This window comes from Gadus macrocephalus, chromosome 12, assembly GCF_031168955.1.
Source record: "Gadus macrocephalus chromosome 12, ASM3116895v1".
Lineage (NCBI taxonomy): Eukaryota > Metazoa > Chordata > Actinopteri > Gadiformes > Gadidae > Gadus > Gadus macrocephalus.
In genome coordinates this window covers 25,038,886-25,064,906 of record NC_082393.1, presented here as the reverse complement: position 1 = coordinate 25,064,906, position 26,021 = coordinate 25,038,886, and the positions used below count along the sequence as shown (strand labels likewise).

Genomic DNA, 26,021 nt, shown 5'->3' with positions numbered 1-26,021 from the left:
GTATGCCAAACCCACTGTCATTAAGCTAACTTTACATAAAACCAGTCATTAAACACACCGTAGATAAGACCAGTCATTAAACCCACTGTACATAAGACCAGGCATTAAGCTGACTGTACATAAGATTGATTGATTGATTGATTGATTGATTGATCTTCCTACTCCTTGTGAGTACATAAGACCGGTCATGTCTTCCTCCTCTTGATCATTGATCTAATGGTCAAAGCAGAGGCTTGAAAGCAGACCCCCATGTTAGTTCTGACCTGTCTCGCATCTCCCACAGCAAACCACCGCTTTAGCAGATTGATTGTTTTTCAGCTTCCTACTCCTTGTGAGTGCGTCCATCCTGACTCAACCTTGACCTGGGTGTGTTTTCAAAAGGCCTGGCGGCCACCGGCCCCCAAGTTCTCGTGGCCTGACGCTGTGTCTCTCTCTCCCCCCCCCCCCCCCCCCCCTGTGCCGTCGCAGGTAACTGATGAAAACTACCTCAACCCAACGTGAACCTATGCAACCGGGACGCTCACCGTACCTACCGATGCTTCAGAACGCCTCCAGACCCACCGCCTCGAGACCGGCCACCGGACTGGGATGTAACGCGTCTGCACCACTCTATTCTCACACACACACGCACACGCAGGCAAACACGCACATTCTCAGACACGCACGCAGACTTCCAAAGCATAAATCATGCTTACAAGGGATGAAATTTATGTCGAGATGAATACAGATGTGTCTGTAGTTGGTGGTGCTTACAGGAATTGAACTTTGTCGTAACATTACATTGCGGTGCTCTAAGAACTAGTTTGGTATTATTTTTTGTCTTGTCATGATTAACCCATGGCTCTGATTTTGCTTGAATGGTGCATTTAATTATTCAAGAATCAATGAATCCTCTTCTAATTGAATAGAATATTTTCTATTCGTGAGGTGGATCCAGGAGTCCCTTGATAGCCTTCAGAATTGTCCAATCACATCACTGATCCGTCTGTTAAGCCCCTCCCACTCGTTATGCCTCGTCCCCACAAGTCAGGCTCCTGATTGGTCAGTGAAACAAAAAGTGTGTGAAATCGCATCTCACTATGAGGATAGAATTTGGGAACAAATTCTCATGTTGACTTCGCCCATCAATAGAGGACCCCATCCACTCGGACACCAACTAAAACCCTTTCCGTACTCCTAACGTGAGCCGAACCTGCAACTCTAGCCAAACATTCTGGGACTCTAACGAGTCATGTGTTCAGTTGAGCAGCAAACCGGCATGCACGCATACACAGGCGCGCGCACGCACACAGACACGCGAACGCAAACACGCTCACACACACATCCACATCCTCACACTGGGAATCCAAAAGCAACAAGGACTACCGTACTACTGGACTGTTGTCACACTTTGTTTTGTTTGGCTTTTTAATTTTCTAAGTTATTTTTCTAACAGTGTTTGTACTGTGAATGGGATTCAATATTAGACTGTACAATTGTGTATAATTTAGATTATTATATTTATGCTGACAGTCTTTTTGGTATATTTCCCCCCACCCCCCCCCCCTTTATCAATCCTAAATTGGATGGATAAAGTAGAATGCAATAGTGTCTACTTGACAGTCTGAAAAAAAAAAACAATGGTGCTATCTCCAGACTGTGCCTGAACTTATTTATTCAATATTGAAAACATCTAAAGTAAGTTAAGACAAATAAGTACACTTGGTGCTGCTTGTATACAGGGACTTTTGTTTTGAAATGCCACCTACTAGTGGCATTTCCTCTGTTCTGTCTCCTCTCGCCCTAACAAGACTGTGGACTGGACAACGAGGGTTAGGTAAAGCTCGCCTGCAGCAGCTTCCTCCAGATCCCGTTACGCCCGTATAAGGCTGTGGCATTCCCTCTCGTTTCCTTTTTCAAACCAACTGTCACGTTTCACCCGAAATAGTTTTTATGTTCTCGAGATATTTGGTTTATGAACACGACACACTGTTTTGTACATATGTTATTGTTGGCTCCTTTTGTCTGTTGTCATTCTAAAAAATAATGGATATATATATAAATATATATATATATATAGATACATATATGAATATATAAGTGAATTGGAGATAAGAGTTATGGTAAGGCTGGTCGTAATATTTGCTGTACACTCCAAATTAGATAACCATCTTAACATACCCATTAGTTTGACCATCGATGGTGTGACTTTAAAGGTTGGGTATGGGATTTGCGAAACGCCAGCAGATTTTGAAAATGCATAACTCAAATGGTCCTACCCGCTCTCCTTCAACGCTGACTCTGACTCCACCCATTCCAAGTACATGGACGCGCAATCATGCACGAGCGCGAACACAGATGCGCGAGAGCGAGCCATTAGCTAGTTAGCTAGCTCCAGTAGCTACCGCAGGATAACAAAAAACAGAAGCTTGCTCTGTGTCACGAGCTTTGAGTACGTGCACGAAGGGGTCGCGCGGGGGGAGGGGGAGTGCAGTACGACCGTTTGATTGACGTACTTACTGTCAAATGCCACTCGGTGGTTCTGGAAATCATTGGCTGGAGTTTTTCGAGCCCTGCCCGTTCCACAGATGATTGACTTGTTTAATTTTCATGTCAGTACTTCTAACTCAGTGGGTTATGATAACGATTTCAATTTTTTTTTTAAAAATGGCCAAAAAAGAGAATTCCATACCCAACCTTTAACCAGAATCTAGTGGTGGAATCATCTTGAAATGTGTCAGCCGTTTTAACGTGGGTTTTATGTTTCTTTTTACCATATTAGATTGTGCGGGAGGAAAATGGTGCTTTTTTTCCAAATAATAAATATCATTTAATAATAATTTTATTTTGGTGCATACAAAACGAAACCTCAGCCTCATCGCCCACTTCCGGTCCTCGCTCGACGGCGGCCACGTCTGGTGACAGCGGGTCTGTGACGTCATCACGGTGGTTTGAATAGTGAACCTGTACTTTGAACCCACGCCTGTTACTGATTTCCGAGGGTCAGTTGGAAAACGGTAAACGGGTCCAACAGAAAGTCTGTTGAGAGGAAGCAGGTTTTCGTTCAGTTTAGCAACAGACGTCATGATTGGTCCAAAGGATAATCAAAGCTTTTGATTGGTAGTGCTTTCCTCTAGACTCGGGTTTGGTTGATCTGTGAACACCAATGTGTTTGTGAGGGGGTTCTTTTTCTAGTTGAAAAAGAAAAAAAAACTAAATCATTTTTCAAAACCCATAGCCGATCTTAAGTTCCCAGCACTGAGAGGTCTTTTGTAATTGTAGGATCTTGTTGACACTGTTCAGATATTTCTTATACCTGGTGTTTGATACGAGTTCTGTTGTTCTGTATTAAGCTTTTACGTTTTGACTCAAAACGCTGATCGACTTTGAATACTACTTGTGTTGACAGCGCGGTGCTCTCCTTCACTTAAAACAAGGAACATGCAGCTATTGAGAAAGTTCTCCTTTCCTGTTTTCTGTGTGCTACAAAAGGAGCATGGTTTGGTGACGCTCAACCCAGCTTGTCTGGTGACTATCCGATGCTCCATCTCTCAAACGTCCTACTATCTCAACGGCTGGGGCGATGTATGTGCGAGAGAGAATACGTTTGTTTTGGTAGCCGTGAGCGCTTCTTCCTTTTTGGTTTACTCCTTTTGTTTTAAACCCTGTTCCTGTTCGCCGTCGCCTCCTATATAGAGGCAAAGCGACGCGGAGTTGTCGCCGAGGTCCCTCTTCGGTCGAGCGCGACGCGCGTAAAATCCTCCGCTCTGTTCTCCGTCTTTGTGACGAGAGAGAGCGCTGCAGCAATACAAGTGGCTGGTTATTTTGAATCCTGCCAAAGGTTACACTCAGGAAGAACTCTTGATTGCTTGAAATTATGCTACAATGCAACCCACCAAACGACTGCATTACGCTGCTGTCGCGGGGTCATGTGGAGAGGCTGTCTGGCGCCTCTCCAGCCGGCGTTCAGCCAGCATCGCACAGTCACCTGACGATTGGCCTTCGAAAAAAAGCGCCTTTGACCTCACGTGCTACGTCTCCTTGACGAAACAACGTGTTCTCCCTGACCCGTACATCAGGCCACTTCAGCCAAGGCCTTTTCTGTCCCAAACGCCTCGCTTTAGGACCAGAGCTCTGGGTGGGATTAGAGATGGAGCGATTCAGTTGCTGCAGTCCTTGACGTAGGAGATGCTGTCGTTTCAGAACACCTGACCTGTGTATAGTGGGGCCAGGCCTGTCCTTAACGTAGGAAGAGCAGTGGTTTAATACAGGAGACCTGTGTATAGTGGCCTGTCCTTAACGTAGGGTAAGTGTTGGTTTTACTACAGGTGTGTATAGTGGAGGGCAGGCTTGAGCTGCAATAAAGGCAAACCCAGGTTCCAAAACGCCCTGGGGGTTTCCATGGAGATATTCTTGCTAGTTGGTGTTGGTGCTTTTATCTTAAGATGTTCTAATGACGAATTGAAATGTTTTGTTTTGCTTTTTATGATTATTATTATTAAAATGGTTTGATATAAATTACTTGCCTCAGTCTCCACTCCTTGGGGTGGGCCGTGTCTGGGGAATGACAAGGCCCTGTTGACGGTTTCTCGTCATGTTGATGACAAATAGGCAGGAAGGTAATAACTGAAGTGATGACAGCATGGGAGGAACCGGTAAAAACTAGCCTACCAATGATTAAAGGTTTGGTCGAGTCATGGCTAGCCTGGGGAATTGGATCACTTGGATCCCTTGTGTAGAAATAGCTAAACCTAATTACCCTGATTTGGGTAGCTATTTTTATGTGTGCATGCGTTTCAACACTTGTAAATGTTGATAGATTATTGTTTTTTCTAAACCAATTGTAAAGCTGTAACATATTTTTTTCCTCCCACATTGCGGATCAGGGCTGTGCAATGTGTACACAGTGGATGCCATTGGTTACCCAAGATGTATGCGACTCTGTGCCAAAGCCTTGAGTTTATCTCTTGGCTTCCACCACTCTGAGATTCGGGAGGCCTTGGTAGACTGAACACAATGGAGCAGCTGTGAGAGGTTCTCTATGCAACTGTGGATGAGATACTTTGTGGCACTTCAATCCATATGGTATAATAAAAATGGGATCCAATCAACTAGGATTTGATCAAGGTCTTATTTGAACATTATACATATAATTGTGTAATTGTTCATAAATCCTAATTTAACTGAAAGTCGGTCCATGCACGGTTGTATGGAAGATTCTTTTATTTTTAAAACCAAAATGCTATTTCATCCTGACCCCATTTGAATCATTGGCAAACGTATTCACTCGTCACCAACTAATCACCTATGTGTTACCTAGTTTACATGAAGCTGGTCATTGAGCCATAGAATCAACCTGTTTCGTGGGATCCACGAAAAGTGTCAACACAGTTTCAAAGTGTGGCCGGTGTTTAACCATTCCTCCCATCATCCCTCGGTCTTGACGCTGTTCTCACCGCCGCTCAGCGGAGTCTAGCTAGCTGGAGGGATGAGAGCTCAGTGTCCCTCCAACAACATCTCTTGTGATGTTTTTCTCCTTCCTTATTCCCTGCTCTTATCGCAGATAAACCTAGAGAGCATGTGCTGTTCTAACGGGTAGACGGTACCGTAGAGCGCCGAAGTCTGCAACACGCCAGGGTGTTGGCGTCCAATCCAAGGACAGGGCTTTTTTCAATAAGAAGGCGTGTGTGTGTGTCTTTATAAAGAAGACATCCCCTGAGCCTGGCCCAAAAACAAGGGACTCAGGCAGAGCCAGAGACACGTCGCAGGTCTATCTATTAAGCATGTTGGCCGTTCTGCGTGCGTGCTGCTGCCTGGCGTGGCTCCTGCTGAGGTGTGGGGAGGGTCTCCCCGAGCAGCTCCCAGACGGACCCGGGGCGGACGGACAGGGGCCAGACACGGGCGTGGACGCCCCATCTGCAGGTCGGATTATGCCCACACAAGCATTCGGAAGTCTGGAGAGACTTTTATAGTTGAAAGACATTTGTGTGTAACTTTGTTGTTCTGCTATGTTGTCCCGCCATCCATTTCCTGTGGGTGACAAAGAACCGGTTCCTGCCCTTCCTTCCTACACCATCCCGGTGTCTTCAGGAGAGTGTATTTATTACAAATTCTAACCGTTGTCCACCACTCATTTTCCTTTGGTCCTCCCAGGGGCAGAGAAGCCCTCGGACGCCTTCTCCTTCCTGCGGGAGCTCCAGGCCTTCCTGGGCGACGTCTTCCCCCTTCCCCCCGGGGAGGCCGTCTCCTTGAGGGTGCAGCTGCCGTCCCTGAAGTCCCTGCCCAGCCTGGCCCTGGGGCCGGCCTCCAGCGAGACGCTCCTGGTGGGGCTGCTCAACTCCTCCTCGCCCACCTTCTTCTCCTTCCCGCCCCTCCGCTCGGTGCGGCGGCTGGGCCGCGGGGGAGAGCTGGCCCTGCCGCCGGACCTGCTGGAGGAGCTCCGGAGGAAGCTGGGGACGCTGGAGCAGCAGGTGGAGGTGCTGATGGGGGAGGTGGCGGTGGAGCAGAAGGCCGTTCGGAGCCTGGAGCGCCTCAAGGCTCTCAGTGCGCTTCCCAGGGAGGTGCGACCAGCAGGTGAGGCCTTCAGGGGTTACTCTTCATACCGCAGCGTTGGTCAGTGCGAGGTGTCTTCTCAAAAAACACAAAAAGAAATTGCTCAAAGATGTATGTAGTCATAGTTGGTATTGGTAACTGGTATACGTGGAATAACCCTTAATCCTTACATATACTTTTACTGTATCGGGATTCCAATCACCTCGCAGCGAATGACTTTGAGTGATTGATTCTGACACTGCGTAGACTTAAGGTTTCCATCCTATCTTGCCCCCCCCTTCCAGGAGAGCTCCAGTACAGAGCCTTCCTGCTGATGCTAGCCCTACAGACGGTATCGCAGGCCTACGAGATCCAGAGAGGCCTGCGAGCCGCCAGAGCCGGTCAGGCCAGCGAGAGCAACATCTGTAGGGTGCAGGAACACTATATGCAACTGGAAACGTATGTGCTGTCGCCCTGCAGGGCCTCTATCAAAAAATGCACCGGGGTGTGCAGCTTCCCCCTGCACAACCCGACCAACCACGCCGTCGTGATCTTTGACCAGATCCAGAGCGGCGCCTTGCTGGACAGCTCCGTGTGCTGCGTGCCGGTGGCCTACGACTCCCTGCGGGTGGTGGAACTTATGGATGACGGGACCACCCTCAGCCACGTCAAGGAAAACATGTTTGCCAAAGAATGTGGCTGCCGCTGAAGAACCGCCTTGACTGTCGCGACTGAAGCGTTGTACACCTCTTGTGCTGGCGTTACGAGCAAGGCGGTTAAGGAATACATTGTACCCTTCCGAGGCTTGACTGAAATAGATCGTACAGATGTTTTCCAATTCCATTTTTTCCTTCCCGATTCCGATTCCTGAACTTGAGCATCGGCCGATACCGAGTATTTACCGATACAGAACCTAGCATTGTAACTAGTAATAACACTTGTTCTTATGGAAGGGTTCTCTTACGATGACAGCAATGTATAGTCTGTTCATTTACGGTCGACAATTTCATTTTTTTCAGAACTACATCATTATAATATATTTGTATTCCCTCATTTAGAGAAGGATGAAATAGTAATGACGCGCTTGTTATCACATGTTATAAAATAATGTTGATATATATTTGATGTACTTGATTCGTTTTTTAAATGTCTTCACGTTTTATCATTTATATACATATTGACATTTGTTCTGACTGTAACTTGTGTACAATTTTGTGACTCAGAATAAAAAAATACCGTTTTTTTTCTTCCCTTTGCTTAACAACCATGTGTCTATTATATCTTTATTTGACAAAAAGTTATATAAACTGTATTTCAACAGCCAGAAACAAACAAAACACATGTGAAAGCACTATTTAATGGCTTTTATTAATAAACACCAGTGTGACATACAGTGGGTCCAATTAAATCCATGACATACATAGCCTCTGCTCTAACCAATACATATCTCCATAAATGAAATCCCTAGGGCGGTTCGTATCACTCTTTAGTCCTGGGCCTCAACACGACCCTCCCGCTGATTGGTCGTTTCCTCCGTCGTATCACTCCGACCTCCTCCGTTCCCCACCAACCAAGAACACTGGACCACAACGACCCCTGGAGTCACAAACACACACACGGAGCGCTTTAGGCTGGGTATGTTCTGTAGCGCTGCTCCTTCACCTGTGTGGGACTGCTGTCATGTGCCGTATGGATACCTTGGAGCCTTCCAGACCTCCTACATACAGGACACCCTGGTACGTCTCCTCGTAGACGTAATCCACCGCTTCTACAAGCACATCAAGGGGGTTTTAGAGTTCAGTTTGAATCAGAATCAGCTTTTATTAAAGGGGTGATGTCACGCCACCACTAGGTGTGCCCACACCTGGTGCCATGACATCACCCCTTTAAGATAGCATGCCTTACACATGCCAGGAATCGGATGGTTTCATTGCATCGAATATTCACTCAATTAAGATCAAAACCTTGCACCTCCTCAAGTGTTTCCGCCCCCCAAGTTACGCGCATATTGAAGCCACCGATGTTCCTGCACCACCAACCCACTCCTACTTCCCGTGAAATTCAACATGTGCAATACAAATGTAGACGCAAACACACGTTGATCTATACTATTTATACAATTTCCTAGCCTCTATCCCTCTCACTGCCTTTCACAGCCTACATGGCGCATTCTCTGGATGAAAGAATAACTCACCGTGTAGTTCATTCATACTGGAGCTCACCAACACCACGAGCAGCGCCACCGCTATGCAGCGGTTCATGGTGAAACCCTTCCATGGGTTAGCGACGTCGTTCAGACTTTCGATGGACAGGATCCGCTCATAAGACACTAAGGACAGATGGACTGTCAGCTTCGTTGCAAAACAAATCTGTCATATCATGTTATGATAACAGTAAGCACGTGTTACTTACTTTTGGTGACTTTAAACTACTTTCTTCCAACTTGTTTCTTGTTTATTCTAGGGTGAGGATTTGGGTTTTGCTTCAATAATTCAAGAAAGATATGCACATTGCACACACACACACACACACACACACACACACACACACGCACGCACACGCACACACACACACACACACACACACACACACACACACACACACACACACACACACACACACACACACACACACACTCAATGCAGTTGCGTCTCTATTTTAATAACAACTTGCCTCATGCATTGCATTGGCAGGTGTACTTTGAAAATATAAGAAAAACCGACAAAAAAAACGTAGATTACACATGTATTCGGAAATAAAAGGAAGGATCTTACCAATGTTGAACATTTGCGCTCATGTTTTGACCGTATAACTAAAAGGGCTCGAACTCAGTGCACCACGCGCTGTGACAGGCTGACGGGCAGGCGCAGATGACGGCTGTTGGAAAGGAACATGGCGGCCGCAGCTACTGTTAACGCTCGTGTTTTTGGTTTTACCACGGCTGCTGAGACCAGATATAGGATACTATACATACAATTCATTTAGCAACTCCATGCACAGATAAATATATTTCTGTGTGTTGTGTTGCATTTCACATGTGATCGCATACCGGTACACACAGAGCATAACATGACAAAAATGCAGACAAAAAATATCCGAGACACGGGATAAAAGCCCAAGATTGTGAAAAGCTATGATTACGTAATAATAATAAAACAGATTCTTTTTTATGATAATTATATTATTTATAATACTATAATAGTATTATATTATTATTATTATTATTATTATATATATACATTATTAGTCCGTGAATCGAAGTAGAACACATGACGTCATGTCATTATCCGTGCGAGTGACGTCACGGCCCCCTGGCCACTCCTCTCTTACAAAATCCGCTGCGGCGGCTCGCTCCCCTCCAGTACGTTGAGAGACGCGAACAGAGAGTATCTGAGAGAGGAGGTCGGGCGGATGGTCAAATCACACCTACAGACGATACTGAATAGCCACTGCTTCGTTAGAGAAAAAGAGAGACACTCCGTCGAGATGCCCGTCGTCGAGAAGCCCAGTGTCACCTCCGAGAGTGAGAGGTATGTGTCCACAGAGGATGAGAGGTACGTGTTCAGAGAGTGAGAGGTACCTGTTCTGAGAGTGAGAGATAGGTCCAGAGGTAGGTTTCCAGAGAGAGTGAGAGGTAGGTTTCCAGAGAGAGTGAGAGCTACGTGTTCATAGAGTGAGAGATAGGTGTCCAGGGAGAGTGAGAGGTACGTGTCCCTGGAGCTCCAGCCCCGGCCCCGGTCGCCCTAGCCGCCGAGGCCTTCACTCCGAGCCGGAGATCTCCCTGAACGCTCATGACTTGTTTACATCGGCTCGTCAAAATGATCGGGGAAACGTCGTCCATCAACGCTACTTATGGTTCTTATGTCTAAGCTGCTGAAGTAGTCCGCCTTAAACCATTTAAAACCCCAATAAAGACTTTAATTTAGAGGATTGTGGCTCTTTGATTTGTTTTGAGCAGAGTTTGACCGATACTAACCTCTGGTTATTAATCCGCTAGCAGGCTAACAGGCTAACATGCTCTATGACTGCAGGGGGTGATGCAGCCCACCGTGGGGTGAGGTGTTAACGTCCCGGGTACTGGGTGAACGAACCAACGGGTTCAGAGTGTGTTTATATAGGAAGATGAGCCGTCAGGTCGGGGCTCTGAGCTATCTGACTGGCTAGCTGCTACCCCGGACTGCTGGTGGTGTTGTGGACGGAAAGTAAACACATGTGTCAATCAAACCCCAACCCAGAGCCTGTGTTGTCCTCGGATGAATCCGTGGACTCTGTTAGGGCCGTGTCAGTATCGTTATGTTCATGTATGAAATGCACGACTGCGACGTTTTGAAGGCAATTAGTGTGATTTCCAATCGATGGATATTTGTGTATCAGTGTTTTTCCATCTCCCCCGCATGTGCGTCACGTAGCTTCGGGCTATGGGTATACGGTGTATCCTATTGGCTCGAAACGCGTTTGAATCCACCACACAAAAATCCCGTATATGTGCCGATCTAATGATGTGGTTCAGAGTCAATGCGATTACAGCAATTAATGCAAAAATCGGCTTGTTGTTTAGATGTGCAGATGTAAAAACGTGATGGTTGCGCTCGTTAAGTTACCGAATATAACGCCCGATTGCGCAGGCTTTGATTAGCGCGGTTTGCTTTCATGTCCTGACATGAAATGGGCTTCATCGTTTTCGTCAGGTTCGACAATTAGACGAGCTTAATATTAGTGGAAATGTCCCCCTGCTATCTGTAGCGCTAAGGGGAAATAATGTAGGAAGGAAGAAGGAATTCATACATGTTGGTCGACGTGGACCTGTCCTGTTTTGCGTTGAAGTGTGACGTTCGAGTGTTGCGGTTGGATTATAGTCCTTCGTGGACAGCTAGTTCTCAGGTATAAACAACAGTTAGGTAATAGGTAACCACGTCGTCGGTTTGCACGTCTATCTACCGGTTAATACTAGAAGCTCTCCAAACATGGCACAGTAGAGGCCAAGTTTCCTGTTAATTTCTGATATACCAATGTGATCATTTGTACGATCGGTAATCTTCTAGTTATAAAGATCACAGATGTCACGTGCACCCAGTGGTTATCTATGCAGAAGTAAAACGCACCCATGGTGAAAAAGCATTTACATTTCTACAAATGATACAAATGAATTCGGTTTGAACTCACAACTTGCCATCAGTGCTCATCAACCAAATGCATTAATGAATTAATCTACCTATCTAAAACGCGTGTCATTATCTGTTAGCTTCGTGGAATAATCTTTTAAACAAAAAATGCGTGGTTACGCAAGCAGCCCTCATCCCTGCACCATGTGACCCGAGCAGCTGTCCTAGCAGAGATGACTCTTCCGGTAAGGTTGTGTTGTGTGCGTTGCCCACTTTGCACACAAGCATTCTCAAATGCTTTCGGCCATGTCAACAGGGGTTTAATTTTCAGACAAAGAGGATTTGGGACTAGAATCACTGGTGGCCGCTGGCCAGGTACTGCAGTGACCCCGGCCAGAGGCTTCCCAGGCTGCTGCCCGCTTCCTGTGTTCACTGTGGTGAATTCCATCTTGTTATGTAATATGGAGCCGGGCTCCTCTGAGCCGGCCGTGAATAATGCATACGGGCTCGGGAGTTGAAGCGCGAGGGCGACAATGGCTTTCCTCCTTTGGGTTCTCGCACGTCCGCTCTGAATATAGCAAGGCGGTGGCGTCTGCGTCAGCGGCCGTCTGTGAGTTTGAGTTGCCGTGGCGGCCGTGCTGTTGGTGGAGCTTTAGGGGGGGGGGGGGCAGGGGACCTGCCTGCGACGCTGTCACCGCAGGCTGCAGAGACATGCATGCCTCACAAGGCTAGGTCAATTTCTTAATGCATTTACTGGCCTCTTAAATCAAAATGGCTGTCGGGACAGCTTTTATAATCTGTTGTTTTCTCCCCTGCTGCCGTCTCCTAAAGTGGGTCAGAGAGCAGGCAGGTACATAGGGTGGCAGTGTTTTTCTTGCCACCGACGTGACCATCCAACCTGTGGTTAAAATGTTACCCGGGCACGTTTTCCATTGTACACGGTGCCCCCCTTTATCAAGTCGTAAGTCTTCACGCTTCTGTGGCATCGGAAAGTGTCGAAAGCAAAGAAAACAATGTTCTGCTTTTTTTTTTTTTTCTCCGTCGTGCCAACAGATTGCGTCACCGCAGATGAAGCGGCGGCGCATGCTCATTGTCCCGCTGTTGTGTAACGAGTGAAGCCAGCCCGGGGCACGTCTCCTACATGTTGTGTTGTTCAACGACGTGTGCAGTCGAGTCCCCGCCCCTTCCTCTCAGCCTCTGTAAACACGACGGCGCTCCTGACCCTAACGACTACGTTTTTCCCCTCCTTGTCGCCGTCCTCCAGCATCTCCAGTCCCCGGAGGTGCTCGCCCCGCAGCAGTCACCTGTGTGCGGGGCCTCAGTGGTGCTCCTGATGCCCCTCACCCACCCCTGAAGATCCCAGGTGGGCGAGGGAATGATCAACGGGATCGCAATCTTTCTGCAACGCTTTTCTACTCGGTGAGTTCAATGGGGAAAAGGGTTTGTTTTTGATTGGATGTTGTTAACCCCTGCCTCGGCCTCTCTAAAGGATGCAGATCTGCTTCACAATCTGATCCAGGCCTGTGTCTGTTGTGCTATCAGAATCAACCTCGATAGCCATCCATCGTAGCGCTTCACAAGCTGTCCTCTCACTATCTTGTCTCTAAACAATAAATCCCTGGTGTCCCTAGCTTAATTCACAGGTTCTTTCCCCGCCATTTTCGATCAAATGAGTTTTAGGCACTTATCCCTATCCTAGACGGATACAACTTTATTCTTTCTACACTATATACACACTGGCAGACATTTTCATGGCCCTGTCGGCTGACTCCCTGTCCCTCTGGTACACACACACCAGCTCTGTAGGCTGACTCCCTGTCCCTCTGGTACACACACACCAGCTCTGTAGGCTGACTCCCTGTCTGGTACACACACACCAGCTCTGTAGGCTGACTCCCTGTCCCTCTGGTACACACACACCAGCTCTGTAGGCTGACTCCCTGTCCCTCCCTCTCTCTGTTCTCCAGGACGCTCAGCTGCTGGTTCTGGAGGAGCCCCTTCCCGCCAACGGAAGGGTGCGCTTCCTCCACTTTGAGCCCCGCCGCGCTGAGTGTAAGAAGTGTGTCTGGAGGGTGGCGCTGAAAGGGGGGAACCTCTACATCGAGATCCTCCCCGGGCCCCTCCCAGAGGGAAGCAAGGACAGGTGAGCCCGCACCCACAGAGATTTTTTTCAAAGGGGACATATTGTACCACCAGGTGCGAGTGTGATTAGCCATTACAAGCTGTTTTGAAAATGTGCAGCTTCTGACATCACAGGGGGGCGTGTCCACCTAGATGTATGACAGATAGTTGAGCAAGGTTTGCAACAGTCCAGGTAGGCTGGGAGGCTGCTCGACCCAGCACCCATCTAGGTGGACACGCCCACCTGCGATTTCAGAAGCTGCACATAAAAAAAAAAAAAAGAATGGCTTGTGATGGCTGACCACGCTCGCACCTGGTGGTATAATATCTCCCCTCCAACCGTCGTTCTTCTCCCTCAGTTTGGCGCTTCTGTTGGAGTTTGCGGAGGAGAAGCTGCAGGCTGACCACGTGTTCGTCTGCTTCCACAAGAACCGGGACGACCGAGGTGAGCCCCGCCCGGCAGACGCACTCGGTGCGAGCCCTGGGGTAGATACCCGCCCTGGGGTAGATACCCGCCCTGGTGTAGATACCCGCCGCTACATGGTCAAAAGGTTCCACCTCTGATCCGCGGTCAAAGAGATGACCCTTCCCAGCGTAGAACCTTCTGTGTGGGATTGGCTACGGAAAGAGTTAACTCTGGATCGATTTATGACTATTCTCCAAGTCTTGGAAAACAAAGGTCAGGCGTCCTCGAACAGGTACACAACGCTTGGTTAACCAATAAACCAACTTTGAATAAGCTACCTCAGCTTAAACCGGCTCCATTATGCCTGTGTATACTTTGGACCTAATAGTTCACCCATGTTTTCTTTTTATAGTGCCACACAAAGTAATAGATTCATTTTTAAGTGCGGTACACTTTAGACTTTTGAAGTACCGATTGTTAAGCCTGCCTTTCAAATCAAGGTTGTGTAAAGATTAGAAACCACATTTTAAAGGCCACCGACAAGAAAAGATGACACTTGATCAAACCTGGGAGGGATATTCAGGAAATGAACAATACAGATAATATATTCAATATATAGGCCTGGGAAGTGTGGACTATTAGTGTCGAGGTGTCCCTGAGCAAGGCACCTCACCTGGACTGCTCCCGACGAGCTGGCTGTCGCCTTGCGTCGTTGCCACCGCCGTCGGCGTGTGAATGGGTGAATGTTAGGCAATATTGTAAAGCACTTTGAGTGGCCACTGGTTAGAAAAGCGCTCTATTTATGCAGTCCATTGACCGTTTACTGATGGAAGCATCGTGGACCTGTTCCACGTCACCTTGACACTTTGTCTATTGTGATTCCAATCGGCCTGGATGTGATTCAGAGTCCTGGGCTCATAGTGTTATCTAGGGCTGGGTAAAAATATCGATTCATCAATGCACTGCAATTTATTTGTTCTCGACTAAATTTCGATTCAGAAAAGATAAAAAGAGAAGCATGCTCAGTCATTGTAATCTAGAAGCGAGTATGCCTAGATGTACATGCCCTTTTACATTTGTCCATGTTATGATTATTACTTTTATGCTGCAAGTTTAGCTCAGGAACAAAACTATACAATGGTGTATTCCCTCTTTGCTAGTTAAAGAACATTGAAATGGTTAATTCATTTTGAAATGGTTAATTCTAAATAACATTTAGTTATTTTTTTTTCATCCGCACGTATTATTGAATCGATATCGAAGCAATTTAACCAATATCGATATCGATATCGAATCGAATCAAGGCCTAAAGAATTGTATTGAATGGTGGGGTACCTGGCCACAGCCCGGCCTCGTGCTAACTGTACCCCCCTCTCCCTCAGCTACCTTGGTGCGCACCTTCAGTTTCCTGGGCTTTGAGATTGTGAGACCGGGTCACCCCCTCGTCCCGGCCCGTCCTGAGGCCTTCTTCATGGCCTACACCATGGAGAGAGACTCTTCTGACGATGATTAAGTGACCCCATTTACCATTCTAACTGTCGTTGTTTTTGTTTGGCTTCAGAATCCCCCCCCCCCTCCCGTTTTAAATTTGTAATGTTGTTGAAGGTGAATATACTTCCCGCTCAGTGTTTATTTTTCTCTCCTGTGAAAGGCGTTCAGGTTCGTTTTGATTTCTAGCTACCATCTGCTGTATTGCAATGATGATTAAGATGTTACAGGCCAGGAATATAAATTAAGCATCTGTTTGAAATTATCCTGTTTTAGTTATTTTCTCTGTGATGTGTAGTGCTTAAATTCCTGTACATCACTTTTGATGCAACCCAATGATCATCTCTACAAGGTCGTCCTAATGGGGAAATCCTACATGTCATTCATGTCATTGACGACTATTGATTCATGTTAATATATTTTTTTTTCAATATGTGCATGGATTTCAATTTGTTCAGGCTCTCTGGTCAGAAATGTGCTTGTTGTAACTGTTCTAAATAAAAATGGTCACTTGGGATTGGAAAGCAGTCGCATGAGCCCCTTATTTCAACACTGCCGATGCAAAGGCGTTTGTTTATTAGATTGTTTCAACGCCGTTTTATGCGATGCAAAACAAAAATGTAGAGCAGCGGTGGTGCGCATGATCAGAAGACTCGCAGCTTATAAACAGCCACGCTAGTGTGGCAGGCCAGTGACGTCATCTTCAGTGTAACTTAATACAGGTCATTGCCATAAATTATGAAAAATACATGTATCAAACCTAAATATTCTAAATATTTCATAGCTTTCGGAGGAGCGCTAGGCACTCGGAGGCACTGCTCAACTCCTCGGCGTCACAGGACGCAAAGTACCTGAGGCGGAGGCACGCCTCCCAGTCCATGGGCGGCCCGGCCTGGAGAAGGCCCTTCTCGGCCATCTTCAGCACCAGCAGGCTGCGGCTGATGGTCAGCCAGGAGTTGACGGTGGACGTGGCCGAGCCGATGTGGAAGGTGAAGAGCTGGGCCCGGGGCCCCCAGAGGAGGGCTTGGAGGATGGTCTTCGTGTGTGACAGCGGCAGCGCGGCGCTCTCGTCCTGAAGCCATCCCGCCAGATCCAGCAGTCTCTCAGTGTATGGATCGCTGGTGGATTTTGGAAGCGAGCCCCGCTTGACAGAGGAGAGGCCTTGGAGAATCAGCCCTCCGATCTGGGTGTTGGTGGAGGCCACGGTGTGATGTTTGGAAGAGGCCCTATAGGGTGTGTTGTTGAGAACCACGCGAGGCGCTCCTACTCTCTCCCAGTGCGTCTGAACCGCGGCTCTAACATTGTCTTCACCCGCGTCTCGTTCTTCGTCCATTCTACTTTCTGCTCTGTCGGACGCGGCTGGCGCCCTACTGGGCCACACAAGGAAAACATTGGACGGTCTCAACTCTGTGTACATTGCTCCGTTACTGCACAGCGGCTGTAGGCCTGTGGCCACCTGCAGCAACAGGAGACACAGCTGTTTCGCATATAGCGCGGGATCAGAGGTTTGCTTGGCACAGCGGCCCTGAAAGAAGTCCCCTAGTGTGGCTTGAGGAAAATCTCTTTCAACACTCACAGCATGTCCCCTCTCCAATAACTCTATAATAGTCGGAGAGTTATTTATGGGGGAAACCAGTTGGCTGTCAACAAACTCACGACTGCCACCCAGTGGCCGCATTGGCGGTGTGCAGTCTGGCTGTGCTGCTTCCTCTTGTGTTCTACTAGGTGAGAAATTAATGAGGACTTGTCGCAGGTTGACGTGCGGCGATTGGGGGACGGAGTGAGCCGAACGGTTATCTGGATTGTACACCTGTATGTAAAAATGCAAAATTGCCAATTAAGTATTTTTGAGTAACCATTAGATACTGGAGATGTTTGACAGTGGGTGGTTGTCATGCCCATTATAATATGCTATTTCAATGTACATGTTCGATTAATTAACTAGCCAAAGATACTGGGAGTTGTTGCAGTATGGACTTACCCTTGCACCCAGTACTTTGTTTGGAAACTTTTTGCAGTGCAGTTTGATGTAGACGTCATCTCCTATCTGCCTGGGCTCATATCCGTCACACAGCTGGAAGTCCTCCCGTGAGTATGACAGCCCGCCAGCCTCCCCTAGCATCAAAAGGTCGGACTCCAAGGCGTCCGCAGCTTTTCGGAGGAACAACAGATGTCTCTGCGCGATGATAACCCCCGCGGCCTCGCTCGACAGGTACGGCAGCACCTGCTCGTCCGGTGTGTCAAACGACAGTTGAGAGAGGGGCGTGGTGTCACTGCTGGGGTCGGACGATAGAAGCGGATTCGCTGTGGCTGCTGTCTGCGCTTCACTGCGCTCCGGGGAAATGGCGCTCTCTAGTGGCGACAACATGTAGAGCGGGTTGTCGAAGCATCGTAGGTCGGTGAGCTGTTTATTGAGTCCCGACACGGGGGGCCTAGGTGGCCGTTGTGGGGCAGTAGGCGGGGTGCACCCCTCGGGCATCGACATGGCGCGCACCAGCTTCTTACGGGGGACAGGTGGGGGAAAGCCCTCTGAGAAAACCTCGTCCTCATGACAGCAGGAGGAGACTGCGGATTTCAGAGTGAGCACGTCAATGAATGGTCATTTTCACATTAGATGCTCATAGGAAACAGTAGACATTCTACAAGAGCTAAAAGCACCAGGGGGTCTATTGTATTGTTAAACTCTACAACCCACTGCCAGTATATTGGCGGCGGGCGTTTATTTATATTCTGAATGTCTGAATGAAGTGTAATGCCAACACGATAGTCATACTATCATGTGTATGAATGCGGCTCGTATTTTCAGCGCTTGATGAAGACGCCTAGGATGTCTGATCATCAGGGTGTGAAATGTGTCTCTTAGGTGTAACTTCCTTCCTCCTGTGGTTCATGAGAAAGAGGAACCGCAGAGAGGGCAGGGCGGCACTCAGAGAGAGACACACACTGGAGCGACGCACATCAGAGCAACACACCAGAGCGACGCACAATAGAGCGACACACAATAGAGCGACACACATTAGAGCAACACACCAGAGCGACGCACACCAGAGCGACACACACTAGAGCAATGCACACTAGAGCAACGCACACTAGAGCAACGCACATTAGAGCAACACACCAGAGCGACTCACAATAGAGCGACACGCTAGAGCGACTGCCCTGAATGTAAATGTTAATATAACTGTAAATGTCTAAGCAGGTTGATCCCAGACATTGCTGTTTTGGCCCCCCCCCGCTTGTCATGGCCGACCCCCTGAGCTATGACCTTTGACCTCACCGGAGCCCTTGTGTAGGGGACACTGGGCCTCCTGGCAGCAGACCCCCTCCAGGAACACGTCTGGGTCCGGCTGGTCCAGCAGCTGGAGGCCGGCCAGGCTGGGCAGCCCCACCATCCCCCAGTCCATGTCCACGTTGGAACCCTCGGAGTACATGCTCCTGCACACGCACACGCGCACGTGCGCACGCGCACACACACACACACACACACACACACACACACACACACACACACACACACACACACACACACACACACACACACACACACACAGCACATTGATTAGTGGGAAACAAAGGGACTTGGGTCCCATGGGCTCATGACGGCTATGAGTACGGTTTAGAATCCCTGGCTCATGTTCACTGCTGCGCCCTTCATCGGGGTTAACGACCGCAGGTGTGGAGACGACATTCCCTTTTGCGTAACTTTCATTAGGGTCGTGATATGAGCACATCTCCCTTGTCATTGGCCATGTCGAGGGTTATCTAAAGACAGCGGGCTTTCTAATGCTGAGAACATGTCCGCACAGCCGTCACAACACACTCTCAGACGGATCCTTGCATCCGCTCTATCTCTATTTACATCCTATATTTCTTAATGTGTAACATATAATACAGGCTACGTTCATCCATTGAACAATTGTTTGGTTTCATCCCACAGAACCAAAAAACCGGAGGAGGAGGAGAGGGTCGTCACGGCGATGGTGTTCAGCGATGCAGAACCCCCAGCCGAGGTCAGCGGGGGGTGGTGGGCGGGGGGGGGGGGGGGGGACGACCTACCTGCGCTGCTTGGCGGGCAGTGCTGGGGGGCCCGAGCGTGTCTTCGTAGGGCGAAGGTTCCCACCCCACTCCATCTGGAAGACCGGGTGACTGCTTCCCCCTCCACTGGGTTGAGAACCGAAACGCTGTGGATCCAGTTTATACAGCAGCACGGAGCCTTGTGTCAGTGTCTCACTGTGGTATAGTGCCGCAGGTCATACTGATGCCCTGTTTGAACTATTCCCCTCTCACTCTGGCTGGTTCTGCCTCTCTCTCTCTCTCTCTCTCTCTCTGCCTCTCCCTCTCTCTCTCTGCATCTCTGTCTCTCTGTCTCTCGGTGTCTCTCTCTCCTTCTCTCTCTCTCTCTCTCTCTCTGCCTCTCCCTCTCTCTCTCTGCATCTCTGTCTCTCTGTCTCTCGGTGTCTCTCTCTCCTTCTCTCTCTCTCTCTCTCTGCTGAGTTGAGGTTGGTAACGGAAAAGCCTAACTGCCGTCGCTCTTCTAACCTCAGTTTGAAAAAAATGAGGAACAAGCTATACCAACAAAGTATTTTCAAAAATCTTTCATCATTTCCTTCAGTTAAGAAATTACCAAATCCTAGATATGTCAACCTGAGTCCTTCATTTGGTAAGAATTGTATTAGCAAAGGCACTATTACTGCCATTTATGTATTTGAAAGTCTTTTAACCTCTACAAAGGTATGCTATTAGTATTAATTATTCTAATTTTAAGTTTGAGGAAGCCACCAGTTTTGTTTTCTGTTCTTATACCTTGGGTGATGAGCGGTAAAACTGTCACACCGAATGACATAATCCCAGGGGCTATGATGGCCATAGGCTCTATCTGCATGATGTTGCCTCGCTCAACCATAGATAGTGGGGTAACAGACATTTATTTATCATGAAAATCTTTGAGATGACCTCTTTAAAAAGGAAAGTTGTCGTTTTCAAACTATATCAAAGTTCATATTTCCGCACTTCAGGTTTCCCACTATTAGTCATTTCTTTTTCACAGCATGAAAAGCGCGCAGTCCCCTCTCAACCATCTCAAAAGATATTTTTAGCCAATCGCTCCTCAATTGTTTTATTTCTCACCTTTTCCAATCTTGGATGTCTATATTCTTCCACTGATAGCCAACAGGCCCTTTGACAAACATGTTTCAGTACCACCATTTCTAACTACTGTACCTCGGGCTAGGCCAGAACAAATCTGTGAAATTACGCTTTCAGAATCTGGAATAACAATGTCAAGGGCTAATAGTTTTAATTGTTAATTATACAATGAGGGCTAAAGTGTGTTCACTTTCAAGAGACAAGCGTCAACACATTAGGCAGAAATAATTCATTTTTACTTGAAGATGTTTTGGTTTTGGTTTCCTCCTGACGGAACGAGACGCCCGTATCAGCAAGTCTATAGCCCACAGTGCGGCTTTGCTCTACTGGGTCCAACGCTCTCACGTCATGAGAAAGCTTCACCAATTCAAGACATGTGTTGAATCATGGCTGCGTGACCATGGTGAAACAAATCAGGGCCGGAAACAACACTCATTTTGGCCCCTCTCGTTGAATTTATTCCAAACGGCCCCGGCCATGACTCATTGTGCTTCGCATTGAGACTACCCACTCGCACACAATGTCACTCGTCTTAATGGCAGAACATGGAGGAAGATAAGGGCCTCTGACTACAAAGCTGTAGTGGGTCGAGCGTCATTGGCTGTCTCTCTCTTCAACTGCGAGCTTCCTCGAGAGACGGAGGGGGAGAGGAGAGCGTGGTGGGTACGAGAGCACCGTGCACACGTCAGGACTGACCCGGTTGAATGCATGCTCTCTTTAGCGCTGGTCCGAGTGAGGGATACCAGAGTCGGGGGGGATAGATTACATATAAAGACATTTCGTCTATGATTTTTGTTTATTTTAGTTTGTTTTATAAACACACAATACAGATTAAGTTAGGAACAACTCCCCCCTATGTTGAATATTTATATGAAACGAACCAGAGCCTATGATTCTGTTTATATCCTGTGAGAAAACACTATCAACCACTACTTCTACAGCTACTATTCATGACAGTACTTCAGGGTTTAACTCAGTACACAACCCAAATCAGCAAAGTGCATTCATACCACGTATCATCAGTGTGTGGGACGTTGAGGCACACAGAGACATGAGGCAGCAAAATGAAAGCAAAGCGAGTTTCCTTTTTTATTAAAGGGGAGATAACGGTTTTCCTGGTATACAGAAAGACGGTGCAACAGGAAATGCATCTTCACACATTCAAACTGTCAACATGAAGGCCGTCACATGAATGCTGTCACACCCCTGGGTCGTCCTTCTCCCCCGTCGGCCCTGAGTCCCGCCCTGAGTGTCTAATGAAGCGGCAGGATGTGCTTCCGTATGATGTCGTAAAGACGCCGTTTTGGCTTCTTGCTCGCCCGCCTTTGTGAAGACACGGCCGTCGTCGCAGCTGCCTCCGTCCGGGCGTCGCCCGAGTCTTCGGACGACCTCTGACCAGGGGGGGGCCGGGGCGGCGGGCCTCTGTCCCCCGCGCCGCCCGTCCTCTCCAGGGGGGCCTTGGCGCGGCTGCCGCCGCCGCCGCCGCCGCCGCCGCCCGTCGACGGCCCCGCGTCCCGTTTGGCCGGGGCGCGGTGCGGGCCGGACGGGCAGAGCAGCACCTCCTCGCTCGCCCTCTGGGGGCTCTGGCTCAGCGTCACGAAGCCGTAGGGCGTGGTCACCTTGGCCAGGTGCGGCAGGGAGAGCGCCGCCCTGCTGGCCGGGTCCAGGCCGTGCCGGTGCGCGTCCTCCAGGTAGGGCCCTTGGTAGGAGCGGCGAACCTCCTCCCGGTAGGGCCCCGGGTAGGAGCCCTCTCTCAGCAGGGACCCCCTCCTCAGGGGGTCCGAGACGGTCCGCTGGGCGCGTCGGTCGGGCGGGGGCACGCGGAGGTCCGAGGAGGACGACGTCGTCCGCCACAGCTCGGAGCGAGACGCCGAGACGCTCAGAGACGACGCCAGCTCCGCCCCCAGACCTTCGTCGACGTCCCCCTCCTCCTCCTCCTCCTCCTCCTCTCCGGGGCGCCCCCTGGGGGGGCCGTCGGGCTGCAGGGACAGGCTGGGGATGGTGAAGGGCGGGACGCTGTCGGGGGTCAGGATGTGGGGGGGGAGCGCGCCGTCCCGGCTGCTGTGGAGCCCGGAGCCCAGGGAGCTGCCCAGGGACCGGGCCCCGCGGGTGGCCCACAGGAGGGCCCGCATCCCCGCGCTGCTGTGGCGCCGCGACGCCGCCGCCGCCGCCGGGCCGGTGGAGGGGGCGCCGTCGGAGCCGCCGGAGACGGCTCCCGCGCTGATGCTGCGCGTCACCGTCGGGTCGTCGTCCATGGTTACGGTCGGCGTCGGCCCTCGCTCTCCTCTGCTCCCGCTGGGCTGGTGGAGGGGGACGACCGGGAACGCCTTTTATACCGACCTCGATGGGCCCTCCACTGCCCCCCCCCCCCCCCCCCCCCCCTACGCACACTCACACAGTCCTCCCCCTGACACACACACACACACACTCCTCCCCTAAACACACACGCACACACTGCTCCCCTGATAAACACACTAACACACTTCTCCCCTACACACACACACTCCTCCCCTAGACACACACTCACGCACTCCTCAGCTACACAACCACTTACACACTGCTCCCCTACACACACACTCACACACTCCTCCCCTTCACACACACACACACTCCTCAGGGGAACGACGTGCGTAGATGTGACGGTTTGAGTGACGGAAGCGCCTCCCGATCTGGCCTTGTGAGGGGGAGGGTCATTAGGGCTGCTCTTATGCCTCCTCAGCGCCTCTTGAATATCCATGCGGTCACATCGAGTACATAGCGAAAATAGCTCATGAAGAGTGTTTACAACCAAAGGCACTGAATGTGTTTTTTTATTATTATTATCATTCCCGTGACGATCTTGATTGTTGTCATATCTGTAGTGTTGCTTTTGGCTGCGCCTAGTGAGCATCATTTCAGAAATCAAAGTCAGAGAAACGTTCACGTAATTAGTTCAATGCCTGTTCCACTCTGTAAAAACAGTTTTTAAATTATATATATATAAGGTTATTCGAATTAGAAGAATTCGAATTTATGAATGTGATTGATTACTGTTAAAAGATTCAAAACATGAGCGTGTACATTAGCTCACAATGAGTTAATTTTCATCTCACGGTGTCATCACTCATCATAAACGGATCTAGGATCTGACTGTCAAAGCCATCGTGCTCTCTTGGGCAGTGTTAATTGGTACCGCTTTCTCATTGGTCTATGCTGATTACACGGGTTGATTCTGTGCACTGATTGGTTAAACGTTGAAAGCTACTGGGTAAATTACACCTCCGAACTCTGGGTTCAGTAGTGTCCTGCTGCTTCGGCTCCTTTTTATTTTTTACTTTATACTTCAACGTACTTTTCCAGCTGTCTGCAGCAGGATGGCCAGCGACTCTGCGGAACAACAAGTGGTAGTGGTGGAGAATGTGGAGAAAGTGGAGGTAAGCGTGTGTGTCTCCTAGTTTGCCTCTCTGGACGTCACGGGGCTAGGCTCAAGTTGAGGCTAAACATGATAATCGAATTCAGAGTGTAGACTTCAAAACGTTTTTGATGTAAAATGCCCTCAGGTTCAAGTTGTGAAGAGAAGCGGCGTTTTTACCGGTGTGCTTTACTACGTATCTCGGTTCTGGCCGATCAGCATCATGGTATGTAACGTTAACGCACCTCGTGCTCGACAGCCGTTTTACTTTAATCGTGCTCATTTACTTTCGTGGTAACGATCGTTTTTCGCTGCTAGATTCGTGCCTACCGAGGTTTCTGGTACATGTTCGGGTTTCGACCTAAAAGCACCCCCGAAGTGCCCATCCTGGGTTCCACTCCTGCCCGTCCGAGCCGCCAGGGCCTGAAGCGCCTCCGCCGGATCACCCGTATCATCATGGCCGTCCTGCCCCGCCGCATGCAGAGCGCCCTGGGCTACCCGGTCCCCGCCAGCGTCGGCTGCTCCCTCTCCCCAGGTGTGTTCACCCGTGATTCTCAACACGCATGCTTCGGGAAATGTGTATATTTTAATGTTTACATTTTTATTCTGATAAACTTACTTATTGTAAGTCGTTATTGGATAATAGCGTCTGGTTACCATGTCTGCAGCTATTTACTCCACTTGGAATGTTATTCTTAGCCTAAATGCTAAATCTATCAACAATTTAGCATTTGGCAAACTAGTATTAAGGATTACTACTGTGTACAAGGTAATCTTAACAGCTGGAGTCATAGTAATGGTCCCCACAGCTGAATCGGTATGTCTTGTTTGCGCAGAGATGCGGATCTCGCCCACAAAGCCATGTGGGAAGGGCAACAAGAGGAAGCAGGATGAGCTGGACGAGGATGAGGACGAGGAAGGAGATGAGCTGGAGCAGCACACCTGGGTGGAGGCTTTCGCCAACGAGCTGGCCACGGACGAGGGCTCTGAAGAAGACCCGGACTACGAGGTGGCCGCTTTAAACCACCCTTTGACTTGGCATTTATACATTAAGGAGGTCTGCTCCTTGGAGTTTGACGTGTCTGCACACACTGCATGAAAAGTTACCAAGTCCAACCATAAAGTGGTATTCCTGGTTCTAATATGGATATAGTGGGTGTTCACTGCTTGTGCTTTGCTCCCCGTGTTAACGACGTGGTGTTCCTCAGCCCAGTGCGGTGGAGACGGAGAGCGACGAGTACTCCTCTCGCAACGAGAGCGACACGGAGGAGGTCGACAAGCAGGGACTGGTCATTATTGAAGAACTGGTGAGTGCTGAATCGATGCACTGAGGACTGGCCTTTGAGTCAAAGCCTCCTGACTCCGGTTATCTGTGTTTTCTTCCATAGGCCATTCCTCCTGCTGACGTAAGCCTCCCTGCCCTCTGAATAACCTTTGCATTGTTTGTTGTTTTTGTACTTGTTCAATAAATATAAGTTCCTCTTATCTGCTGACTGCCTGTATTTGTTGACTTCTCTTGCCACTAGGAGGCAGTAGTGTCCTGTATTGCAGGAGGTAAACAAATTTCTGGAGCCTTGCTTGAATTTAATTCGAAGGATGTTTCGGGAATACTTTTATAAAAAATATCTGTTTCCAATTTTCAGTTGACATCCTGAAACTGACTGCTGGTATAAACAGTGGTACAAGAAGTTGGTGCTGCTATATTCTGAGCTGTGAGGTATCCTAACGTCCTGGCTTAGGCAACCAGTTCCATGACCAATTGTTAGTAGCCTTCAACTTAAGCTGCCGTCTAAAGCCTAGGGACGGCGTGTGCTGCCAGCCTAGTCATAACATCCACCTAACCTGCAGCGCTGGTTTC

General features: G+C 48.9%; 5 protein-coding genes and 1 long non-coding RNA gene across 8 annotated transcripts in view; 4 read left to right on the top strand and 2 right to left on the bottom strand.

The window, feature by feature from the left end:
• dot1l (DOT1-like histone H3K79 methyltransferase) overlaps nucleotides 1-4,497 on the top strand; it is a 31,871-nt gene extending 27,374 nt beyond the window's left edge. For both annotated transcript variants that reach the window (XM_060067384.1, XM_060067385.1), the window contains one exon: nucleotides 469-4,497. In XM_060067384.1, the coding sequence (XP_059923367.1) occupies nucleotides 469-476 (8 nt within the window). In that variant the 3' untranslated portion in view covers nucleotides 477-4,497. The remainder of the gene's footprint in view (nucleotides 1-468) is intronic.
• Nucleotides 4,498-5,908: 1,411 nt separating this feature from the next.
• On the top strand, nucleotides 5,909-7,451 carry amh (anti-Mullerian hormone). Its single transcript, XM_060067386.1, has 3 exons — nucleotides 5,909-6,075; nucleotides 6,133-6,552; nucleotides 6,816-7,451. The coding sequence occupies exons 1-3, from the start codon at nucleotides 5,988-5,990 to the stop codon at nucleotides 7,217-7,219; spliced, it is 912 nt and encodes a 303-aa protein (XP_059923369.1). The 5' UTR covers nucleotides 5,909-5,987; the 3' UTR covers nucleotides 7,220-7,451.
• Nucleotides 7,452-9,850: 2,399 nt separating this feature from the next.
• Nucleotides 9,851-16,151, top strand: oaz1a (ornithine decarboxylase antizyme 1a). The gene is given in 6 exon segments (XM_060066587.1): nucleotides 9,851-10,040; nucleotides 12,877-12,943; nucleotides 12,945-13,031; nucleotides 13,580-13,755; nucleotides 14,093-14,178; nucleotides 15,522-16,151. Coding segments are annotated over 6 exon segments (666 nt in total). The 5' UTR covers nucleotides 9,851-9,921; the 3' UTR covers nucleotides 15,653-16,151.
• On the bottom strand, nucleotides 9,898-10,292 carry LOC132468788 (uncharacterized). Its single transcript, XR_009528267.1, has 2 exons — nucleotides 10,173-10,292; nucleotides 9,898-10,090 (listed from the first exon to the last, which is right to left on the bottom strand). It is a non-coding gene; the product is annotated as an uncharacterized LOC132468788 (long non-coding RNA).
• Nucleotides 15,962-20,019, bottom strand: peak3 (PEAK family member 3). Its single transcript, XM_060066586.1, has 4 exons — nucleotides 19,684-20,019; nucleotides 18,905-19,062; nucleotides 17,609-18,192; nucleotides 15,962-17,437 (listed from the first exon to the last, which is right to left on the bottom strand). Exons 1-4 carry the CDS (start codon nucleotides 19,755-19,757, stop codon nucleotides 16,406-16,408), a joined length of 1,848 nt encoding a protein of 615 aa, XP_059922569.1. The 5' UTR covers nucleotides 19,758-20,019; the 3' UTR covers nucleotides 15,962-16,405.
• A 4,000-nt stretch (nucleotides 20,020-24,019) lies between these two features.
• org (oogenesis-related gene) lies at nucleotides 24,020-25,648 on the top strand. Of its 2 annotated transcripts, none has more exons than XM_060068104.1 (6): nucleotides 24,020-24,191; nucleotides 24,312-24,389; nucleotides 24,482-24,698; nucleotides 25,000-25,172; nucleotides 25,372-25,470; nucleotides 25,552-25,648. In XM_060068104.1, the coding sequence occupies exons 1-6, from the start codon at nucleotides 24,126-24,128 to the stop codon at nucleotides 25,588-25,590; spliced, it is 672 nt and encodes a 223-aa protein (XP_059924087.1). In that variant the 5' UTR covers nucleotides 24,020-24,125; the 3' UTR covers nucleotides 25,591-25,648. The 2 variants fall into 2 exon arrangements, with proteins under 2 accessions (XP_059924087.1, XP_059924088.1); XM_060068105.1 differs by having other exon boundaries at nucleotides 24,021-24,185.
• Nucleotides 25,649-26,021: the final 373 nt, after the last annotated feature.